This window comes from Mycteria americana, chromosome 9 (assembly GCF_035582795.1).
Source record: "Mycteria americana isolate JAX WOST 10 ecotype Jacksonville Zoo and Gardens chromosome 9, USCA_MyAme_1.0, whole genome shotgun sequence".
Taxonomy (NCBI): Eukaryota; Metazoa; Chordata; class Aves; order Ciconiiformes; family Ciconiidae; genus Mycteria; species Mycteria americana.
Window position 1 is genome coordinate 33,321,659 of NC_134373.1, and position 21,149 is coordinate 33,342,807.

General features: G+C 43.9%; 2 protein-coding genes across 2 annotated transcripts in view; one reads left to right on the forward strand and one right to left on the reverse strand.

Annotated features, from left to right (window-relative positions):
* SNX4 (sorting nexin 4) overlaps positions 1–9,756 on the reverse strand; it is a 35,748-nt gene extending 25,992 nt beyond the window's left edge. The window contains 3 exon segments of the mRNA XM_075511716.1: positions 8,219–8,334; positions 9,339–9,458; positions 9,460–9,756. Of these exon segments, the coding sequence (XP_075367831.1) occupies positions 8,219–8,334; positions 9,339–9,458; positions 9,460–9,507 (284 nt within the window). The 5' untranslated portion in view covers positions 9,508–9,756.
* An 8,740-nt stretch (positions 9,757–18,496) lies between these two features.
* LOC142414280 (TGF-beta receptor type-2-like) overlaps positions 18,497–21,149 on the forward strand; it is a 34,443-nt gene continuing 31,790 nt past the window's right edge. Inside the window, exon 1 of the mRNA XM_075511290.1 lies at positions 18,497–18,690. Within this exon, the coding sequence (XP_075367405.1) occupies positions 18,639–18,690 (52 nt within the window). The 5' untranslated portion in view covers positions 18,497–18,638. The remainder of the gene's footprint in view (positions 18,691–21,149) is intronic.

Sequence of the window (21,149 nt, forward strand, 5' to 3'; positions counted from 1 at the left end):
AATTAAGCTACTGTGCCCCAGAAGATTAGTTGTTTAGTTGAAAGCTGAAGGCACAAACCTCACTTTCCTAGAGGAGAAACTCCCAGCAGGGTTTGGTAAACAATCCGGCCATTCAAGACACTCACATAAAAGTACTTCAGATTTAGAGATCCTTTTAATCTCCAGCTTCAGCAGCTATCAACCAGTTGCACTGACTTACACCATGGGTTTCAAGAGCACGACTTCTGCATGGGTTATTATCAACACTTAAGCAAGACTGCCACCATCACTACATCACAGGATTATGTGGAGCCTGCCTGAGAACATACTGCACAAGCAAACATGAATAGGGAGACAAGAAAAACACAGGCCAGGATTGCCCTGAGAACCCAGCCACATCCCAGGAGGACCCATCTGTGCTGCAGATATAGATGCTGCTGCACCAGCAGGAAGACACTGGAGACCCACCTAGAGCTAGGCAGACGCATTGCGCAGCGTGAAGCAAACTGCAGCCACGCTTACTCTAAAGGCAGGAAGATTACAGATCCAGATCTGGAACAAGAAGTTCTCTGTAATATAATGGATGTTCTATCAGACAAGAAAGAGAGGAAGAAAAAAAAAAAAAAAAAACAAACCTGCAGGATGCATTTGATCCACTGCTATTAAATGTCTCTGTCACTCCTATCCATAACCATTTCCTGGCCACAGCAAATGCAACCCTGGGATTGGCACAGGAGTTGTGTTTAACTAGCTCTTCTTTCCAGTTTTGATTTTTCTGTAATAGGAGAGTTTCATTATTCATCTTTTTTTAAAATTTAACTGAATTTTAAGACTGACTGCATCACCTCGTAACTAGAGGCAGGCTAGGTGTGCACACACTACTGACAGTTTATGGCAGCCTAACACATTTCAGACATACAGTAGAGTTACAGAGGCTTAAGAAGTTACCACCAAAGGTAAACTGCAAGAAGAACAGTTCACTTTATTTTTTAAATATCATTCTTATTTTTCTTGTCAATATGAGCCCCTAAGGAAAAGCACTGCTAGCTGCAATTATTTTTCATCTCCGCTTAACTTATTCTATGGGCTTACACTGCCATGGGCAACTTCAAGTATAAAGTTTTCCACCTCCTGAATACAAAGTACTTAGAAAAGTTCATTTGGCTGTTTCATTTCAACACAGCATGTACTTAAGTGTTGTCTTCTGCCTCTAACCCAACCAGTTCCCCATACAATGCAAGTCTGAGCATACATTTATCACTTTCTGAATAACCTATAATATCAATGTGGTCAGCACAGAGAAGAATGAAAAGGAGTTTATCTTTCAAGGAAGTTTCTGGTCCAGACATTCCTACTCTGTTTTCAAGTGCACTTCTGTAGAAATACAACTTCACAAGATGTTAGAAAACAACTATCCCGAATTTTGGTAGTATGCATTTGTAAGTGGCCTCAATATAGCACTCTCATATCAAATACAATTACAGTAACATACATTAGTAGTATAAAGTTAGGTAGCTTGTCTTCCATAGTTGATCTGCCTTAACTCATCCTGCTCTGGCTTGCCATTCCTCCACACACCCATTTTTGCCAAGTCAGCTTTATTGTGTAAAAGTTGATCTGTATTTTTCTTAGACTCCCAATTTCTGCAGTCAAGAGAGTCACATTATCATTTAATAAGTTTCAACAGTTTTAACAGCACAAGTGTGAGAAAGGAACTAAAGAATAGTTCTCTGCTACAAATTAACAGAAGAAAGAGAAATGAAATCAAGAAGAATGTCTTTAGAAATTTAAAAGTGACTTCACACATTCAAGTCTGTTTGGGGAACTACATATACTCTACTTCCATAGTACAGATTACAGGTTAGAAGAGAATGGACTTAATTTCACGTTCCCATCCTACAAGTATTGAAGGAAGGCAAATACACCAATAGGATCATCACATATTTTAATAGTGTAGCATTTGTAAGGGTTCAGGTCAAGACACCATCAGTAAGCTGTCATTGTAAGAGATCACAGCCTTCTGACAAGAGAATGTTCCAGTGTAAATTATGCTCTTAACGCTTCATGACTGTTTTGCAGAGTTAATTATAAACCAGAAGCAGCAAAGACCATGTGCAGCCTTAACTGTGCAAAAAATTTCTCAACATGCCTGCTATATCAGCTTTGTTTTTGTCAGAATTAACAAGAATACATCAGTTATTTAAAAAACCCAAAAGACACAATAACCAGAGTAGTAACATCTCAGTCCACACACACAAACATCAAGCAGAAAATTATAAATAGGAACCAAAATTTTTTAAAAGTCATCTAGGAGCGTAGGACTTCAGCAGGGAAGGACCACAGCGTTATAGAGAAGCCTAGTCCTACATCAGAACAAACCAGTCCTACCCCACAATGGAGATGCAGCCACCCTGTTACTTGAAGTTTTATGCCCACAAGCGGCCTCAAGAACTCAAGGAGGAAGGAAGCAGACTGCCAGACCAGATCATGCCACTCACCACATCTTCCCTGCCCACACTGAAGAAACTAAGGAAGTTTACTAGATCTGAAGCCTACTGTCAATTTATTCTGACAGAGCAGATCTGTGGACAACAGGCTAGGCTTCCCAAAGTCTAAGTTAATCAAGCTCTACAACCCTTACGAGGGATACACAAGCCTCACATTATACCCTCAAGAAAAAGATTAAATTACTACTAGAGAACCTTGAAAGTCAAACCTGCCTGCGTAGTTTGTTCTTTTTTAAACAGACGGCATCTGATACAACCTCCTCAACGTAGTCTGTTAAGCAGCCTGATGTTATTTCTCTTCTCAGATCATACTTACTTCCTTTATTCTAAAATACGTGTATTCTCACTGTCTTAGAAGTGTGAATGCTGCCTTTTTGGGTTGTAGTTGTTGCTTTTATCTTTATATAACACAGTTCTTGTTTTGGGTGAAAAGCAGTTAAGCGACAACAAGGTAAAGGGAGCAAATGTGACAGCAAAACAGGTAGCTAGACACTTGTCCGGAGAAATGTCTGGATGTTCTTTGCCCCACATCCCCTTGCAAAAAGCTGCACCCCAACAGTTGCACGTCAGCAAGAGTCTGCCACCACAATGCTCCTTCTCTGCAGGATGGAAATCCCTGCTGCCTCTGCCACCAGCAGCACCTGCTCTAGGTGTTTTTTCAACAGGCTGTGAAACTGCAGTTTAGTGACTTCTAGTGACCGGAGGAGGAAGACAACATTTCAGGAAGGCAGCCGAATAAATTTAAGACACGTTTGGATTAATACTAGTTTAAGATTCCCCCTTACACCCAGGCTTTGAGAAAGTAAAAGCAGCCAGATTCTGCTCTCTATAGCACACAACACTGCAGAGTTGGGTAAATGAGGGGAGCAGCAAAGTTCTTTGCAAAGCTGTGGTGGGAAAGTACTGGACAGCCCTCAATTATGAGCCTGTGTCCACACCACTGCCTTTTAAATGGGGTAATAAGAGTTTGAAACTGTATGGATGGATTTGGGACAGGCAAGCAAGATGAGAGAAATCTTTTTTTTTTTTTAATCACACCAAAAATATCTCCACCTGGTTACATATGAGACCATAAAATATCACCAATTACAAGAGCATTTCTCCCCAGGAACCCCGTTCCAGAAAGGAAGTAGAAATCCACAAAGGTACTCGTTACACTTAATACCTTCATTACCATCTAATTTTTTAGACCACATTACGAACTCCACCATTAAATGCAAGTACTGCAGACCAGTTTCAATTAAGATTATAATCACTTGTTGACATTTAGTCAAACTTCTCAATTTGTTTTGGTTTTAAAAACACAATATAATACTTGTACAGTCTTCAGGCAGGAAAACCATATGTTTCCCCTCCAAGTACAGTTTTAACAATGCAAGTTATTCATTGAATGAACCAACCTGCCTGAAAAAAAATTAAAAGACAAAATTGAAACCTTCAGCTTTTACATTCATAACTGATGTTATCATAAGTGATTAGAAGATTACATTACTCCAAAAGTCACGTTCATTTGCCTTAATTCAAAGTGCCAATGTGAAAACTTTAGTCCATCTAATTAACCTCTTCCCATTTCCCATTTAAAACTAATTATCTTAAATGAGCCATTAAACAATTCTGAATGCAATAAAAAGAGGAATGGCTGCAAAATATTAAATCAGACGAGAAGGAAATACATCAGTTTATTTCCTTGTAAAAGCAATCACCTCTTCAATCGCAGAAGCAGTAACTTTGCTTTCAGCCTTTGACCTTCCAGTGTATGAGAAGTGACACTTCCACTCCCTTACAGCGGACAAGGTTCACTCTCTGTGTAGAGGAATACCATTTTAGAGGGCTGGGCAACTTTTTCCATTAGCTATTTAGAACAGTCTCTGTATTTAGGCCTCTCAACAGACAGAAGAGCAATCATTACAGATCAACTATGTACTTTGTAAACCACCAAAAGTTACCTGGCAAGCTGTATGACAAAGAGGCAGTTCTCTTGTCAGAGGATTTTCACAACCAGGTGTTTTTTTTGTTTTTTGGGTTTTTTTGGTTGTGTGGTTCTTTTTTTTTCTCCATACTGTCAGCTAAGCAGTTTGCTGTATTTAACAAAAATATACATCCACTAGGCAGGTTAATGATATCGTAGTATCAATTAAGTACAAATTAGCAGTAAAGTTAAGTTTTCAACTCCTCCACCTTCTTTCATCTCCTGACTCTTCCCTGTTTAAAGCTCATGCTGAATTCAGACTTTCTTCCTTTTTTCCCAATACCTCCTTCGGAGGGAGCAGACAAGTCTTCCTGACTCTCAATGACCAAAATCTGCATTTTTGTGTTCTATTAGAAGACAGCATACCTCTGCAGGCATTCGTTCTGCGCCTCTACCCAGGAAACGCATGCCTGGGCTCTTGGCCTAGCCCAACGTGGAACAGGAGACTTTGGGAAAGGAACTCAAACAAAACGTAACAAAGGAAAAACTCCTGAAGTCCTATGGTGCAGCATTGCTACCACTGAACTGTGACCTGGCTGGCTACTGATTTCCAAGTTCATTTCTCACAGAAACTTCCTTTAGAAGTCCTTACACTTTGGATGGGCAATCCAAGGTCTTAAGGGAGAAGCAGGTATCACTCGTGTCGCAATTTAACTAATGGAAAACTTTCCAAACACTGAAAGCAGAAATAAGATTAGTAACTTCCCCAGCCATACTGGAGGAGGAACAAGGAAATACAGTGAGCCACCCTGTCAAATTACTTCAAAAGGAAGTAAAGACTAGTAGGGCTGGAAACCAGGAATCCTGCTATTAAGTAGTCAGCTACCAGGCTGCACAAAATTGTGTTACTTTTTCCTAAAGCCACATTTAAAAAACAAAACAAACAAAAAACCCCACAAAAACAAAAACAAACACCACAAAAAAAAAAAAGCCCCAACACTCTCTAGTCATCATATTGTATGACCAGGAGGATGAGGCTAGAGATCTGAAAGTCAGCAGGGATAGAAGCAAAGTTAACTAAATGGAAGTGTCCTACTACTACAGAAGAAATTGTTTACTCTGGAGAACAGGAAAAAAGGCATCCCTGTATGTATATAATTAAAAGTCCATCAACACAGAGCACTTCGAGGTGCTCTGCATTCTGATTAACTTTCAACTCTGTCATGGAAAACTAAGGGTACAAGACCAGGAGTCAAATTCTGGGTTTTATACTATGTCAGTTCTTGTAGTTTCATGCAGACTCTGGTATAAGACACAGCTGCCTAAATTTCTAAAGAGCAAGCAAATCTGAATTTAAGTGAGGTCCTGGATATTTGCAATTTCCGTTATAGAAAGCAAGTGATATGCTGAGCATCTACATCTCAAGAAGGAATATTTAGTTACACATCTTAGTGATAAAAATTTTTATTTGCCTTAATGCCATTTCCCACAGAGGTAGAAGTGTTCATCTGTTCTCACAGGAAGAATATAAAAACTAAGTTATTTTTAAATAACTGTATAGTTTAATGGAAGCTGTGAAACAAACTGACTCCAAGACTAATTGAACAGAAATAGCTCACCACAAAAATCTACTTTAGCTAATGTAGAAAGGTGTAAACCAAGAATAAAGGAGATGCTTTCAGGAAGCACGACCCTTGGAATTTGCTGAGGCTCTGCAGTCTACAGCAACAGAGTTTGTTTTGTCTCAAAGAAAGAGATCTACATGGAGGTGTAATATCACTTAAAAAAATAAACAAAAGTCACATGAAAGTGTGAGATAGTAATAAACCTTTTCATTTTCAAAAGAAAAAGGAAGCAACAACATCACTTGCATTTTGTAACAGTTTCATCAGCACTAGTGAAACTACTGTGTCAAAAGTTTAGGTACTCAGCTCCTGTTCTGTAACAAATATACAGTGGCTGTAATTGCATCCATCTTGTGTCTCTTACTCACCCAGACACATGCAATTCCTCAATACAAATTGAAATTAAATTCTAGATAGCAGTAACAGTGGAAGCCCAGTTCACATAAACATAATGCAACTATTATTAAGTGGTCTTCCTTTTATATTACTATAAACTGGAGTTTTATTCTTCAGCTACAAAATATCCTATTACCCACAGACAAATTGCTGTGAAGCCCACCTACAGCTACAGGCTCAGCAGGAAGCACATTTAATAGCCAGCAATTATATTTATGCAAGAAATTTTGCCTTCCTCAGCAAAAGGAATAGAGAACCTATTTTATTAGAGATGTGACAAACCCACATTTTCAATAGTTCTGTGACAAACATGTAATTGGTCTTGGTATTTGCTGACCACAGAATAAAATAAATCTTAATGAAAGCAAGCAATCTGGGCAGCAAAATACAGTTTTGCCACTACGAAAGAACCACTGGGAAAGACCAGCAGGAGCGAGTCTAAAGTAATGTAAGGATGACTGGGAAAGGAGAGGCAGTCAGCATGTTCTGGGGCTGCATAAAGATGGCCCCAGAGTAGACTTCACATCACAATTAGACACCAATGATTCCGATTTTCTTCTCTTTTCCTTCAGAAATATCATTAAAAGAAAAATAACATTACTTCTGTGAGAAGATGTGATCTTTAATATCAATACACTGTAAAAGTATTTTTTAAACATCTGAGCAACTGCCAAAGAGCTACAATATTTGAAAAAAATACAATGTACATCTAGTTTGGATTTTATTCTTAAAGTTTAGCTAAATATAGTAAAGGTATCCCAGTAGGTCTGCAGTTAGTGTGACTGGTGTGTCCCTTCATCAGTTAAACAAGTTAAGAAGCCTTTTAACTAGTAACTAGAAGACTTATGTGATAGTATTACAATTTGAACTCTTCAGAGCCTTTGCAAAATGCAACTGCTTTGTTTCAGAAGGTTTTATCTGTACAGCAGATCATTCCTGAGGCAAGGCCCAAAGGTTAAAACTGTTAATATAAAGAAGAGAGAGACAAAACTCCTAATGAAGTCTAATTTTTAAATTCTTGCTTCAGCTGAGTAACATGATCCTGCATAATAGGAGTTGTCTGTGACTGCTTAGGAAGTAACTGTAATTTAGAGGAGATTTTAAAGCTTTGTTCACTACTCAATGCTTAAAATTGCAAGTTGTCTTTCTGGTACCAAGCGTATTTACCGTACTTGTGTTATTAATCTTGCTAAGACAAGAAGACTGAAAGCAGTAAGTTCTCCAGTGAAAGTTCAAGCTAGTATGAAGGAAGGAAATAATTAACCCTAACCCTGAGAGCAGCTACAAGGAGTATGTGGTGATCAGATCAAGCAAAACACTTCAAATATTAGTGGAGCAGTACATTTTGACCACATGACATAAGCCGTGAGACTTCTTTATTTTCTTGTGATCCCAAACAAGCCTAAACATTCCTTTAGACCACAATGCACAACCTCTCTCACATACAAGCTGCACATACAACCTCATATATACGTATATAGATTTATCCAACCCATATGTAAGAAATAACCAAGCAGTTGTTGACACCGTATTAAAGCAACATCTTTCAAGCACACATTTTTCCACCTAGCTCCAAATGAAGAATTACAGTACACAGTTACACAACACCAGCATTAATACTGACTTGGAGATCAGATGCCAAGTTTTCACAGGAAAAGATCCTCCGGAGTAGGTTGATAATCATGTAACAAATCATAAACAAACTAAATCCTCTCATCGACTGTACCTTAATATTTTGGGGGGAAGGAGAATGTTTAGAATGGCACATCCATGTACTCTGAGAGGGAGCTCTCATCACCCACCTTGTCTCAATGAGGTAAGCAGTGTATGTTTCTTGCATGTTCATGGCATTCCTCCCAGTCCGTTTTTCAGCTTCCGAAACAGTGATTTCCATTTTTTTTGCCAAACAGTCTTCCATCTTTTTAGAGGAGGAAAATAAAGATTCATGTAACATTAGCCATGCAAGGCAAAGGCTAGTAACCCTGCCTCCCCTTCTCTCACACCACATTTGTTCAAATAAGACAGGTCTCTATAGAATAGAGGCTTTGGCAGAGCTTCGTTTTATACCCATGTTCTGTATCACATTTGCAAATGAAAACAGAAAACCTGCTTTTGGGGAGAAAACCCAAAGTCAACAAATAGACAACTCTGGATACCAAAAGCCATCATCAGCCAGGAAGATACAGAAAGGAGAAATATTTTTCCTTACAGGTAACAAAGTAACCTTTTTTAAAAAACAAACAAACCCCTGCACTTTCTACCCAAACACTTCCCAACTCCCGGTGAATTCCTCCTCAGGACACCTGGGACACACGTAACCACCTCTCCCCTTTCACAGGAAACAGAATACATCCGGACTGAGATGTTTTTCTTTTAATCTCTCAGAGGAGGATCGTTATCTTTTACACATTGCCGGACAGAAGTCAGTCAGGACCACACGCCCACCCTGGAAAGGCAGAGCTTAATTGAGCGGGGAGGGGAATTTATTTGTGAAATTAAGGGGCAGGGGGAACAAGTTGAGAATATAATTAATAATAATTAAAAAAAAAAATAATCTGGTACTAGGGATGAGGGCAGGCAGTGCACAAAGCCCTCTGACACCGGCCAGACTGGGGCTGGAAGAACCCCACAGCTCAGAGGGTCGGGCTGCACAGCTCTGCCTCGGGCTCCCCTGGGCAGGGGCTCATCCCACCTGTAGCCTCTTCCCGCCGCGGCGGGCAGCGCTGGGCTACCGCCCGGCCCCGGGCCCCCCGCGCCGGCCGAGCCCCGCACCCCTCCCCGCCCGCGCCGGGCCGGCGGCGCGGCAGCCGGGCAGCAGGCTCAGGAAAGCCCGGTGCTCGGCCCCGGCGGAGTAGGCCGTGCCGAAGCCGGCGGCCCGCGGGGGGGACGCCGCCCCGCCGCTGCCACCCCCCGCACCCTCACCGTGGCTACGGGCTGCTCCGGAGGCGGGAGGCCGCTGCAGAGCGCGGCGGCGCCGTCCTCCTCCGGGCGGCTATCGCTCGGCTCGGCCTCGGCGCTCTCCATGGGGATCAAGGGCTCGGCCGCCTCCCTCCGCGCAGGCGCTGAGGCCGGCTCCGGCGGGCAAACTCATCGCAGGTCCTAGAGAGAGCGGCCGGCCGGGGGTGTGTGCCAGCCCGGGCGTGTGTGCCAGCCCGGGCGTGTGTGCCTGCCCGGGCGTGTGTGCCTGCCCGGCGGTGTGTGCCTGCCCGGCGGTGTGTGCCTGCCCGGCGGTGTGTGCCTGCCCGGGCGTGTGTGCCTGCCCGGCGGTGTGTGCCGGCCCGGCGGTGTGTGCCGGCCCGGGGCCGGCGCTGCCCGCAGCCGCCGCCGCAGCGCTGGGCGAGGCGGGCTGGGGCGAGGCAGACCCCGCCGGCCCTCGGCCTTCCCCGGCCCTCCGCTGCCGCCCGCCTCGGCCGGTGCTCATCGACTGGGTTCAGCTAAGCCCTTTCTAGGCTGTTGGCGTCCTGCCCACCGCGCTGCCCAAAACTGCCCCGTGAGGTAGCCGGCGGTGGGCACCTCTGCGTGAACCCGGGGGGTAAAGACACCCCGCGTTGTTGCAATGCTCCGCTCGCCCGAAGCCAGGCAGCGGGAGCCTCCTGTCCAGGAGAGGGACAGACCTTCCGCCATCCCCTGGGCGCTCATCCTCACTCGTACAGTTGTAAATGTTTATTTCTAAGATTTATTTTTGTTGTTGCCCCTCTTCTGTGATTCTGTGATTCTTTTAGCTCTCAGGTCACTGAAGAGTTTCTGATGCACCCATGCTGCACCTTACCTTCCCTCCGTAGCAGGACAACTTGTCATTTTGCTTTATGGACCCTCTTTCAGCAGCTATTAACTTTCCCACAGGATGTTTGTTAACATTAGGCATCTCGGCTTATTTTTTTAAAACCTACCAGCCCGTTATTTCCCCACTCTCACTCCTTTGCAGGCAGCGAAGGACTCGGTCGTGCTGTGTTCGCTTTTACTTACCCTCCTGTCTGCCCTGCCTTCTCCATCAGCTCCCTCCCAGTAGTGGTACAACATCCAGAACCGTGTTCTCCTACCCACCGTCTCTGCCGCTAACACCGAAGCGTGTCCTGTCCCGCCACGCTTCCCCAGGAGGTACCTAAGTAGTTAAAATCCCCCAGGCTGAGCTCTGGGGAAACCTCTGTTGTTTATTTAATAAAAGCCCCAGCTGTCTCTTGTCTTTTCGTTGAGCAGGAATAAACCCTGACTGTGCTTTCCTGTGATTCCTGTTCTTTTTGGAGAGACATTCAGCAAGTCTGCCCCGCAGCTCCTACTGAACGTCAGTTAATGTATCACTACATATATACATACACACCTTCATTATTGCAGCCTTTGGGTTTATTCCCTCACGACCCTGTGGTCCCACGCAGTCCTTGTGGGGCCAGCAAACTGGATGGAGAAGTTCTTCCTACTTATTCCTTGTACTCCAAACATCATTTCAGACGCTCAGGAGCAGTCCCATCGTTTATGTATCACATCACTCCCTTGAGATTTCCCATTTTTGGACCAGATTCACGTCCTTTGATTCAAGCACTACATTTTTTATTATTCTCGTGTAGCTTTTTTTCTTTTCCTGCCGTTTTCAAACCCAGGTTAAAGGCCACCTCAGGGGATTGAAAAGTTGATATTATGGGTTTCTTTGCTTTGCTTTTTTCTACTTTGAATAGGAAACATTTTTTTTAGTGTTGACCAAAGCTGAATTTGCATACATTTTTCATCCAAAAATTAATCTTTTTCTTTCAACAATTAAAATAAATCTCAAAATCCCCTCTGAAGACCTCATGAATGAATATTTGGCGTCTGGTTTCTATTCTGTTGTCTTCAATGTTTATTCAACTTTTTCCTCAGATTGTTTGAACTGATACCTCAATCCTTCCTTTCCCACCCCTCCACCACTGTAGCTGGATGGAGTTTCCCAAGCTTTTCCACAAAAGGCTTTCCTAGAACAAAAGTTTTTTACAAGTATGTGAACTGTGATTTGTCCTCTGAATAGGACTGATTTAAGATTTGTTTTCTAAACCCAAAGTCCAGTTTAGATGTAAAAGCATGATTGCATGTTGTAAGACAAAGTCTGTTTTCCATTAGGGTATGGGTTTCTTATGTTTACTCAAGATGTACATTAAGATACATACCTTGTATCAATTACACTTGCATTTGCAGAATGTGCGTACTGAAATTTTTCTGATCCATATCAGCGATATAATGGAAATATTTATGTGAAGCTCATACGGGATATCATACTTTGTATTAAATATTTTCATTATGGAAATAACATTATCAATAAAGTACAGTAATATTTTGCAGGTCTAACATGCAGTCATTTCAAAAACTATTTTCAGCTTTGAATTTTCTTAATACTAACTACAAGATGTGGAGAAGACTTAAAACACTACCTATGTAGGAGGAGGATAATGATAGAAGTGCCCAAATCAAGGTGACCAACAGCCCAGGTAGCCCTCACCTACATTACAGCCTGGGGAGCTTTAGAGGAGAGCGCGAAATGTACTGACAAACTAGTGTGCAATGAAGAGGTCTTCAGCAAGCACCAAAGACTCCAACAAAGTGCTCTTCCTGAGCCACATTTCCCCACCTCAGCCTGCAAAGTGGGCTAACAGTATTTTCTCACAGAAAAACGGTCCCAGCACAGTACTGCTTTCAGGAGTGCTTCCAGGACTTGCACTACTTTGGTCAAAATAAGCCTTAGTGTTTCCCTAGCTAGACACAACCACTAGCGCAGTCAGGCTCTCTTTGAACCCACTCTTCTCAGGACGTGAGTCTGATTTCCTGCAGGTTACTCTAGCCGGGACACCCTCCTGCTCTTCAGCATCTTCACTAGGCAGCACGTGCCTTGTTCTTCAACCATAAGAAGGCAACCCAACTCAACTTTCTAACTACAAGTCCCTTCAGACTCTGAAACCGTCATCAGAGAGGTAGATTTTTCTCAAAAACAACCTTTTCCCATCAAAGTACTATTGACTTCCTTACCAGAGAGTTACACATCTTACAGGAGAGAAAGCAATACCCCAAGTTCACCAAGCTCTTTTTTGCAAGTTTTAGTATGCCTTCTCTAAGGCGTGACACCGTATGGGTAGAAGCAGACTGCCTCATTGCCCTCCTCTCAGGTGTTCCTGACTCCCTGCACAGTCTCTGGCAAACAGGGACCCCGTCTTTTTCTAGGCTGTAGGTCCATTCTTTTTAATCCTGCTCTTACTCTGGATAAACTGGGTTTTTTGCTGAAGAAAGCTAAGCAAGGTATATACCTTATAACTAGCTCTCTGATGCTTTTTGTAAGGTTACGTGTGTTACCTTTCCTGCTTGGCTCTTTTGACAGCCTGTTTTGTTCTAGCAAATAATGCACCTTAGACGAAAAATACATGCCATATTAATGGGAAATATTTCAGATAATTTCCCCTTTGTCGCAACACTGATTTTCAGTAGCTTCATTTAGAATTCCTCATCCCTTCAACTTCTTAGAAGTAGTTAGAATTAAATGATAATACAACCAACAACAACAACCATCACTTTGCTCCTGGGAACTTAAATGACAACAGCTAAACCAGTGGCTGTGCTTTGCGCCTATCCCCCAACACCTGTGGCCTTTCCATAACCTGAGGAAGAGAGACTTAACCAGCCAATATTCCTACTGACGAGAGGCGCGTGTCTATGTGCCTGTGCAGTGTCTGGCTCTGCCAGCGTGCAGTACTGGGTAGCGTGAGTAGATTCATGGAGCAACACAGCTGGAGCTGAGGACCCATCATCCACACCATGCGTATTTTAGGGGATATTTTTTAGGGTGCCCCTAGCCCGCTCCTGGGGACTGACCACCCTTCACACCTTCCAGTTTAGCTGCTGCTGAAAAAAACCTAGTGCGTGCCTGCCATAAGACTGCCTCGCAGTGCAAGCCAAAGAGGATGGCCGGGAGTTTCCCTTCAAAAGCACATTCCTGATCCATGGTTCAGGCTCCTGGATCCTATCATAATTTCACTACTAGTAATAATAATACAAAGATCATGAGGCAGGCTGTCAAACTGCTCATGCCTCCTTCTACAGGCTAATTCCCTCAGACCCCAAGGTGCTTGCTAACCGGAGGCGTCCGGCAGCCGAAGTGATGCCAGCTTGTGCGTTTGGTCTTCAATGGCTGATCCTCACTGAAGGCGCTGGTGTCTGTCTGCACGTAATGTCATTGGCATGATGGATGGAGCAGAACACAGCGCTTGCTGAGGTTCCCTAAGAAAACACGGCAGAGGAACGAATGTCAGGGAACTGTCGGTAAAATGCATGAGTAGCTGCTTCAGCATGGAAGAGTGCAGGGGGGAAAATAGGTTCAAAAAGAATAAACAGGAAATCCTCTCCTCACATAAGTCTAGACTCCTCATGGAGCCTAGAAGTTGGGAAAAAACCCAGCTCAATAACACTGTAAATGGTGGAGGTGGGAAAATTAGGCCTTTACTTAATCTTGATGAGGCTTCGGTCAAGGAGCCTGTTGCACGCAGTCTGAGAGAAATTGGAAGTTAGGCCAGTGTTTCTGAACAACAGAAAGACTCCAATAAAAGTCAGGCATCACTTAGAAAATGAATTTCTCCTGCGTGGCTACCAAAATGAGCATTAGCTGAGATGCAGGAACATGGGGAAGCTGGCAGGGCTAAGGAGAAGTGGTTGTGGCAATGCAGACAAGGCCACTCGTGCCCAGGTATAGCTGCATCCCTCAGGATGCATTGCTGGCTTTGATTGCACTCCTTGTGCTATCTGATCATCAAAGGTTACCACACCATCGCTGGGACAACCTGCAGCAAGAGAGTGGAAAATGCCAAAGGGCAAGTCATGGTATTTTCCCTTAGGTGGTAGCAGGGAGCACAAACCATAGTACTCCATACATGAGCTCAAACAAACACCAAAACACTGGAAACTGTGACAGCGGGAAGGTAATGAGAACTTTTCCCAGAGAGCGATGGGCACCCTCAGCACCCCCCAGGCAATGGCATTTGAATTTATTCGACCCTCCCAGGACTGGAGCCAGTATCCTTGTGAAGGCAGAGTGGAGGTGCCGGCTGGATCGGATCCAGAGTGCGGGGTGCACGTCCTTCTCAGGCAACTGTTACCAATGGCACGGTGAAACCAAGGCTGTGCTTATAAGATGCAGAAGTGATGACACTGAAATTCTTGAGGTTAAATTAACTGCCAGGATGACTTGGGAGTAGTTCAATACAACCACTCAATATGCGCACATAAATTAAGAGTATGGGTTTGTGCTCACTAATAGAAGCTAAGTCCGCAATCCTCTCAGGTAGCCATTTTGATTAGACCTGCCTTTTAAAACTTTGAAGTATAAGACAAATCCTCTTCACAACAGAAAACACTCGTGGACCTTATCTGAAGCCCACATCACTACTGATATCAACAGATTAAAAGGAACAAAGCAGACGAAACAGATATTAGTCCAGTCATGTAACGTGCAAGCAATCCAGCGGGCCAAGGGAACATCTTCTGATGCAGAAGTGAACCCACACCTTTTGCTGTAGTCAGTCATTTTAAACCCAATGCCCCTGCTATGTTCTCTGGGGTCTTGTGGGCATGGAGGAGGTCCAGGGAAGCTCAGGAGCTTTGGCCCTTGCATTAGCACTGTCCAGGCCATGGCTACATGGTTCCCTTATTTCCCTTCTCTCCCTTCACGTCCCCTGTCACACGAAGGTGGTCTTTCCCCCTGGGAAGAATAAGAGGTTTGACTCACCTGGGTATGGCATACGTCCATCGTGATATTACCCTACACAAGGGCGTTTAGGGCATATGTTGGGAGCTTCAAATCTATGGATTGATTGCAGAACCTTGTCTCTCACAGTGGAAACCCAGGCTGTTTGAAACCTTCTTTTAAATATAGGCTATATTGTTTCAGGTGGCCAAAGTTTTACTTTACTTCTCTAGCAAATATCTTCCAGCTCCTAAACGAGAACTTTGGGAAAACTGTTCCCACAATGCAACATAAAAATCACCCTGCAGAGACCTTGTGTTCCTCAGCCTAAATCCAGCCTTCAGTGTGTCTTGAGTTATGAGGTTGTCCAGACCACTAATAGAGGAGCAGGGGAATTTACACCAAGCCAACAATAAAAATAACCATTTATCTCTTCTTCCTCCCCAGTGTCTTACTCCAAAGGTCACTGTGTTCTCTCGTGGAAGCAAAGCTCTATAATGTGAGTTTAGACACTTCAGGCTAAATCCCAGAGTTCTTACTCACTTTTCCCTGAGTTACTTTGGTGGATTTTTAGTTTGCATTTTTTCCTTGGATAAGGTCTGAGAAGTAAGCAGGGGCTCCAGAACAGAGCTGTTGGTCAGAGAAAAGCCCAGGTCAGTGGGGCACATGCTACGTGGCTCCCTCCTCAACCCGGGGTGACTCACGCCATAGCGTTAGGAAAGAAACAAGCTCCCAGCCTCACGTTCTTCCTATTTTGCAGATGAGGTTTGCTTACAATAGCCTTAGCTCAGTGCACCAAAAATGCAGATTACAGGAGGGCACATCTAGCTCTGTGCAATCGTACATGCAGCAAGGGCTGAACAGACAGGTTCCCTCTGTGCAGAAAGCAGCCTGCAGAGCCCAGCGGCCAGTTTATGAAAGCAAACCCTCACCCATGTCACCACGACACCATGTTTTACCAAGAAGCAGGTCTGACACCGTCTAGAAATAAGTAGAGCTGTTTAGGAAGAGCTGGACAAACGTTGCTCCCCAAAAGCTTCTCCTTGCAGAGCTTCCTGTAGAAACCCAACTGCCTTGTAAAGATGCCATCACATGGGACAGCTACTGCCTTTCCTCTCATTTCAGTGAGCTCCGGCCCCAGTCTCTCCCTAAGATTATTCTGCAGACAGGATGAAGCGTTTTACAGGGTTCAGCTTGGCCTAGAAGTTGTTTGGGATTGCCTGGGTTTTTGGAAAATGCAGCTCGCGCGGCTCGGGGTCCCTGGCTGCAGGGATGTTGTGCAGGCTTCCTGCTGCCTTCCCAGGTTCTGCCACTAAAAAAATAATATCCTTTGCTTCCCTTGCACTTCCAAATCATACAGTGTGTTTTGTCAATGTCCACCGTTGTTTAAAGCCCCTCCGGGCTCCTGCTGGGGACATTATTTCTCTCTGAGTTTCATAGGCAGCAGGGGATTCTTCCTGATTTTAAAGAGGGCTCCCATGGATCGTGAATAATCTGCGACGTTCCTAACACAAGCCTTATCCAGCTGTCTTGTAACAGACAGAAGGGCTCACGTCTGAAAATCCAACCGGCAGCCTGAGCGATCTGTGGGCATTTTGAAATCAGAATCAGAAGGAGGAGAGTTGACAGGTCATCCAAAGAAACCACTGTGCACACAGCAGTTTCAATACACTTAATGAAAACTAATGTCTTTCTGAAAGCTTGCTAAACATTTGCTTGTCCTTAGCCCGCAAAGGCCATACCTCAGCTGTTGTAACTCTGGCCAACCCACCTCTTCTAGATTAATACTACACAGCACACAGAAAGATGCCCAGTTTGATGTAAAGACAGCCAAGGGAGGGAGAGCAATGTCGCACCTTGCCTAGGACTTGAGCCGATGTCCTCCAGGGCTGTGAGCAAGAGGCAGCTCCCCTGGTCAGGCAAAGGTTTCTAGACTCATTCTTCCAGATAGACGTTGTCTGTGTACGCCAAGTGGTGCCTTCCCTTAGGGCATCCACATAGCTTTCTGCTCAGTTATCCCAGGGACATATGGCCACGTCTCCATGGAGGACAGCCTAAGCTGGCTTGCATCTGGGCACCCTGAAGCAAGTGGGAGCAGACCAAGCAACTGTCTGCAGAGGCATGCTAGTGTAGCCATGGCATAGGAGAGATGCTTTATAGTTATCAGCTGTGTCTGTACCTCATCTAACACCTCCCCTTTTTCCTTTTTAAATACAGAAGAAGGGAAAAGAGCTACCATTATTTAGCAGAATAATTTATATAAATAGTTTACAAATCAAGGGGGTGCAGCTCATTGGAAAGATTCATACAAAGAAAGGATCTTCAAGTCCAATGGAACAAAACGCTCACCAGTAACGATCACACATACACACAAGCATACACAGATACACCACGTATCCACCACGTACTGATTAATGAAGTAAAAGATGAATTGTAAAATGGGTAAATAAAAAGCTGGAGAATCACTGAATTAGAATGCTGTGTATGCATTAAAAAGTGATCGATGTATTTATCAGTAACTATAAAAAATTAGCCTCACCTTAGGGCAGGCATTTTGGCTGAGAAAAAACTTAATAACAACATCTCTTTCTCTGCCACACTCGATTACATTGATCATTATTTTAACACATTCTGAAGGATTGGGGTAGATCATAGGGCAAGAGTTTGAGGATTTTACTCCTCCTTTTGCCACTGATTGATTGCGTTACCAACCAAGGCAAGTCAGATTTCTGCTACGTTTCACAGTTTCCCTTTTGTAAGTGGGGATAATATTTCTTACAAGTTTTTGTAAAGCAGTTTGAGATCTTGGGGAAAAAGTAGCTATTTAAATGCTCTATGTTATTATTTTAGGCCCTGATTCAGGAAAACATATAAGTATATGTTTAAAACCTGCTGCTTTAATGGGTTGAAAGCGCCTACCTTAGGCTAAGCTCATATTGATGTGGTCTTTCTGAGAGAGCTGCCCTAAACCTTCCAATTACCCCTATTACAAATATAGCCTATTGAAGCTTACTTAAAAGATAGAGTTAATTTCTAAAAGGGGGGAAAAAGTAGCAAATTAATGGCAGCTCAACATATTGAAGCGTTACCTTCCGTGTTTTATTCAGATGAAAGAGGCATGCAGGATTACCCATGCCTTTTTGATTAGATGCACGCAGTAGACATTAGGTCCCCTTCAAAGTTCCTTGGGCCGTACGGAGCTGGGAGCAGCTCCGCGTTGTCATCGGAAAAAAAAATCAAACTCTTTTTCTCGGAGCCAGGCTTCTTCCCCTGGCTCCCCCCTCCCATATTTGTATATATTTCGAGAGGAGAGTCAGGCTTAGTTTGTTCATAAACTGCAGTTCCTGGGCGGACCCCACACACAGCTGGGCTTTAGTGGCTGGATCCGCCTTCCCGGCAAGCCTAGCCGGGAGCCTCGCAAACTCGGGGCTCCGGGCTTGACAGCAGAAATGCAGGAGACCGGCTGCACTGAGGGAAGATGAATTGGTCCATGCCGTGAAGCCGGGCTTCTGGTCGCTGGCGGGATCCAGAAAATGGGTTACTGGAGGAGACCGGGTCTGCTTTCCTTACTGCTGCTCTCCTTCTGTGAGTAGAAAAATGTTTCTGGTTAGACAGCGTTAAGCAACATACTCCGAGAGGTCGTTTATTTTTTCTTCCTCCAGCAAAATAGCTTATCTTTGATTTCTCCCCTGACAGCAATTAGCCGGAGGATTGGAAATAGCTGAGCATTTAGTAGAATACACTGCTACGACTGCATCAGCTGTGTATTTCTCTTACGGTGAACGGCAAGCGTTTGCCTTGGTGGAAAGCGCTGCGTGCTCGCTTGGAGCAGCTCGCAGATGTCAGTGTTTACAGTGCAAAAATATATATAGGTCAGCATTACTTGTTGGAAGTTTTTATTTTATTGAGGGAGTTTAAAAGCAACTGAAGTGCACCGCTGAACAATCTGGCTTCGACAGTGTCCAGATGTGGTGAAGTTTGCAGCTTAGAACTTTATCTGCCCCGGTTTATGCACAGAATTAATCGAACTATTAAAGAAGGAAAGAAGTGGGGAGAGGGGGAGGAGAAGTGTCTTTGCAACAACATCTGGTTATTCGGCAAACCTTTCCAGCACTTACGTAAAGATTTCTTTGTAATAAGTGCCCTGTTTAGGTTTTGATAGCACTTCTTCAATACTGTAGATAAAACCCTCCAGCAGCACTTGAAAATGTGCCCATCCATGGTTTAACTTCTCTTGTTTATATCTTGATGATTGTTTCATAACAGGGAATAGATTTGTAAGTGAGTGTTATATACGCATCTCCTAAGTATGTGTGTGTGTCTCTTTCTGTGTATACAGTCCCTATGGATGTGTATACACACATATATCCCTATATACGGACAATGGCACTTTTTACAGTAAACTCTTTTACTAACACAGACCCGTTCCCCTTGCTATAGAAATTTCAATGCAACTAAAATTGCTTTTTGCTCAAAGCGATGAAGTAGGAGGATTATAATTCCAGTGTTTTTGCATCCAAATGAAATAACTGGGGGCACGGATCTGTATCTGCATTCACTTCATGTGGGTCCCCCTATCTACAGGAATCGGGAATGAAAGAATATGACCGGTCGGTAATTTGTGTGGAGGCAAATACAACCCCTGGTGCAACTGTTGAAGCAGAGAGACCCAGATGGGGGGATTTAGGACATAAGGTCCGGTTGATTTTTCAGAAAGTTGCAGAGATATATAGTATTAATTATTGTAGATAATACCCTAAATTGTGGTTTGAAAAGTAGGATGCTATACCGATAACATCCTGCTAAATTAATCACATTTGGAGCAGAACTGAAGGAATTACTACAAGGTATTATTTAAAGCACAATCTTGGGTTGGTTTTGGTAAGAAAGAAGACCACTAATTATCCTTCAGAAATACCTAATTTTGGAGTTATTTAACTTATGGTTTCCTTTTTCTGAAAGGCAGGGTTTTAATCTGAAAGAAGCCAAACCAAAACATATCATGATTACTAAGTTCATCTGAAAGGTTACATGAGTGATATGATGACAAAATTTGCCTCCGCATGGGGAAAAAAAAAAATAAGCCAAAGCTTGCTCTCTCTGATTCAGCTCAACAATGATGTATGTTTTCTGGGGCTACATCCACTTCCCTCGCGTATCGTGTTAAGATCGACCATACAGCCATCCTGAGACAGTAAAAGTACCCTCGGAGCCCACTTTGCATTGACATGAAGAGGGAGAGGAACTGCAAGTGCCCTCAAAATGACAAAAAATACACATTCGGTTATTCTTCAAGCAACAAATCCCACTGCTCATCCAGCCTCTCTTTAAAGAGTGACAGTGCTGGCTTGGTGACAGTCGCTCCCCTTAGCACAGAGATTTGAGACTTGCCATAGAGAGCACGGCCCGGATTGCATCTCAGGTATCCCGGAATAAATCCCTCGAGGCCAGCTAAGCATCTTTAGGGACTTCGCTGCTCTCCCTAAGAGTTTACACCGGGGCAGCAGAGACCCCAGTTTGTGCTCCACGCTGCCTGTCTCTATCCCTTTAATCACCAACATGGTTGAGTGGTCATGAGACAGCACATCTGACCGCTTTCATCCATACGTGATGGAAAAAAGGACTGTAGTCTGACAGACTGCTGAAATTTCAGCTACCAGATTTCCCTCATTCTCCCTGGCCAGCCCTAGCAAGGCTTCAAAATATCTACCCTTAAACTTCTCCCCAGTGGCCGTGGCTGCTGGAGGGCAGCATTTTTACATGGCTTTCTCAGCAGAAGGTGCAGACTCGAGCTGTAGTTGCACCACTGCTAATGCAAACCCTCACACAGGGGAGCGGGGAATCCTTCCAGGGCAGAGAGCTGGGGCGCAGGTCTGGATTTACCTAGCCCAGGCCAAAAAAAGTACAAGGATCATTCAGGATTGGAAAACCTGTCTTACAGTGGGAGGGCTGAAGGCTTTCAGTGTCTTTAGTTTGGCCAGGTGAGAGCTGGGAGGTGAGGGGGTCACCATCTATAACCAGGTCCTGGAGAGGTGCTTTCTGGC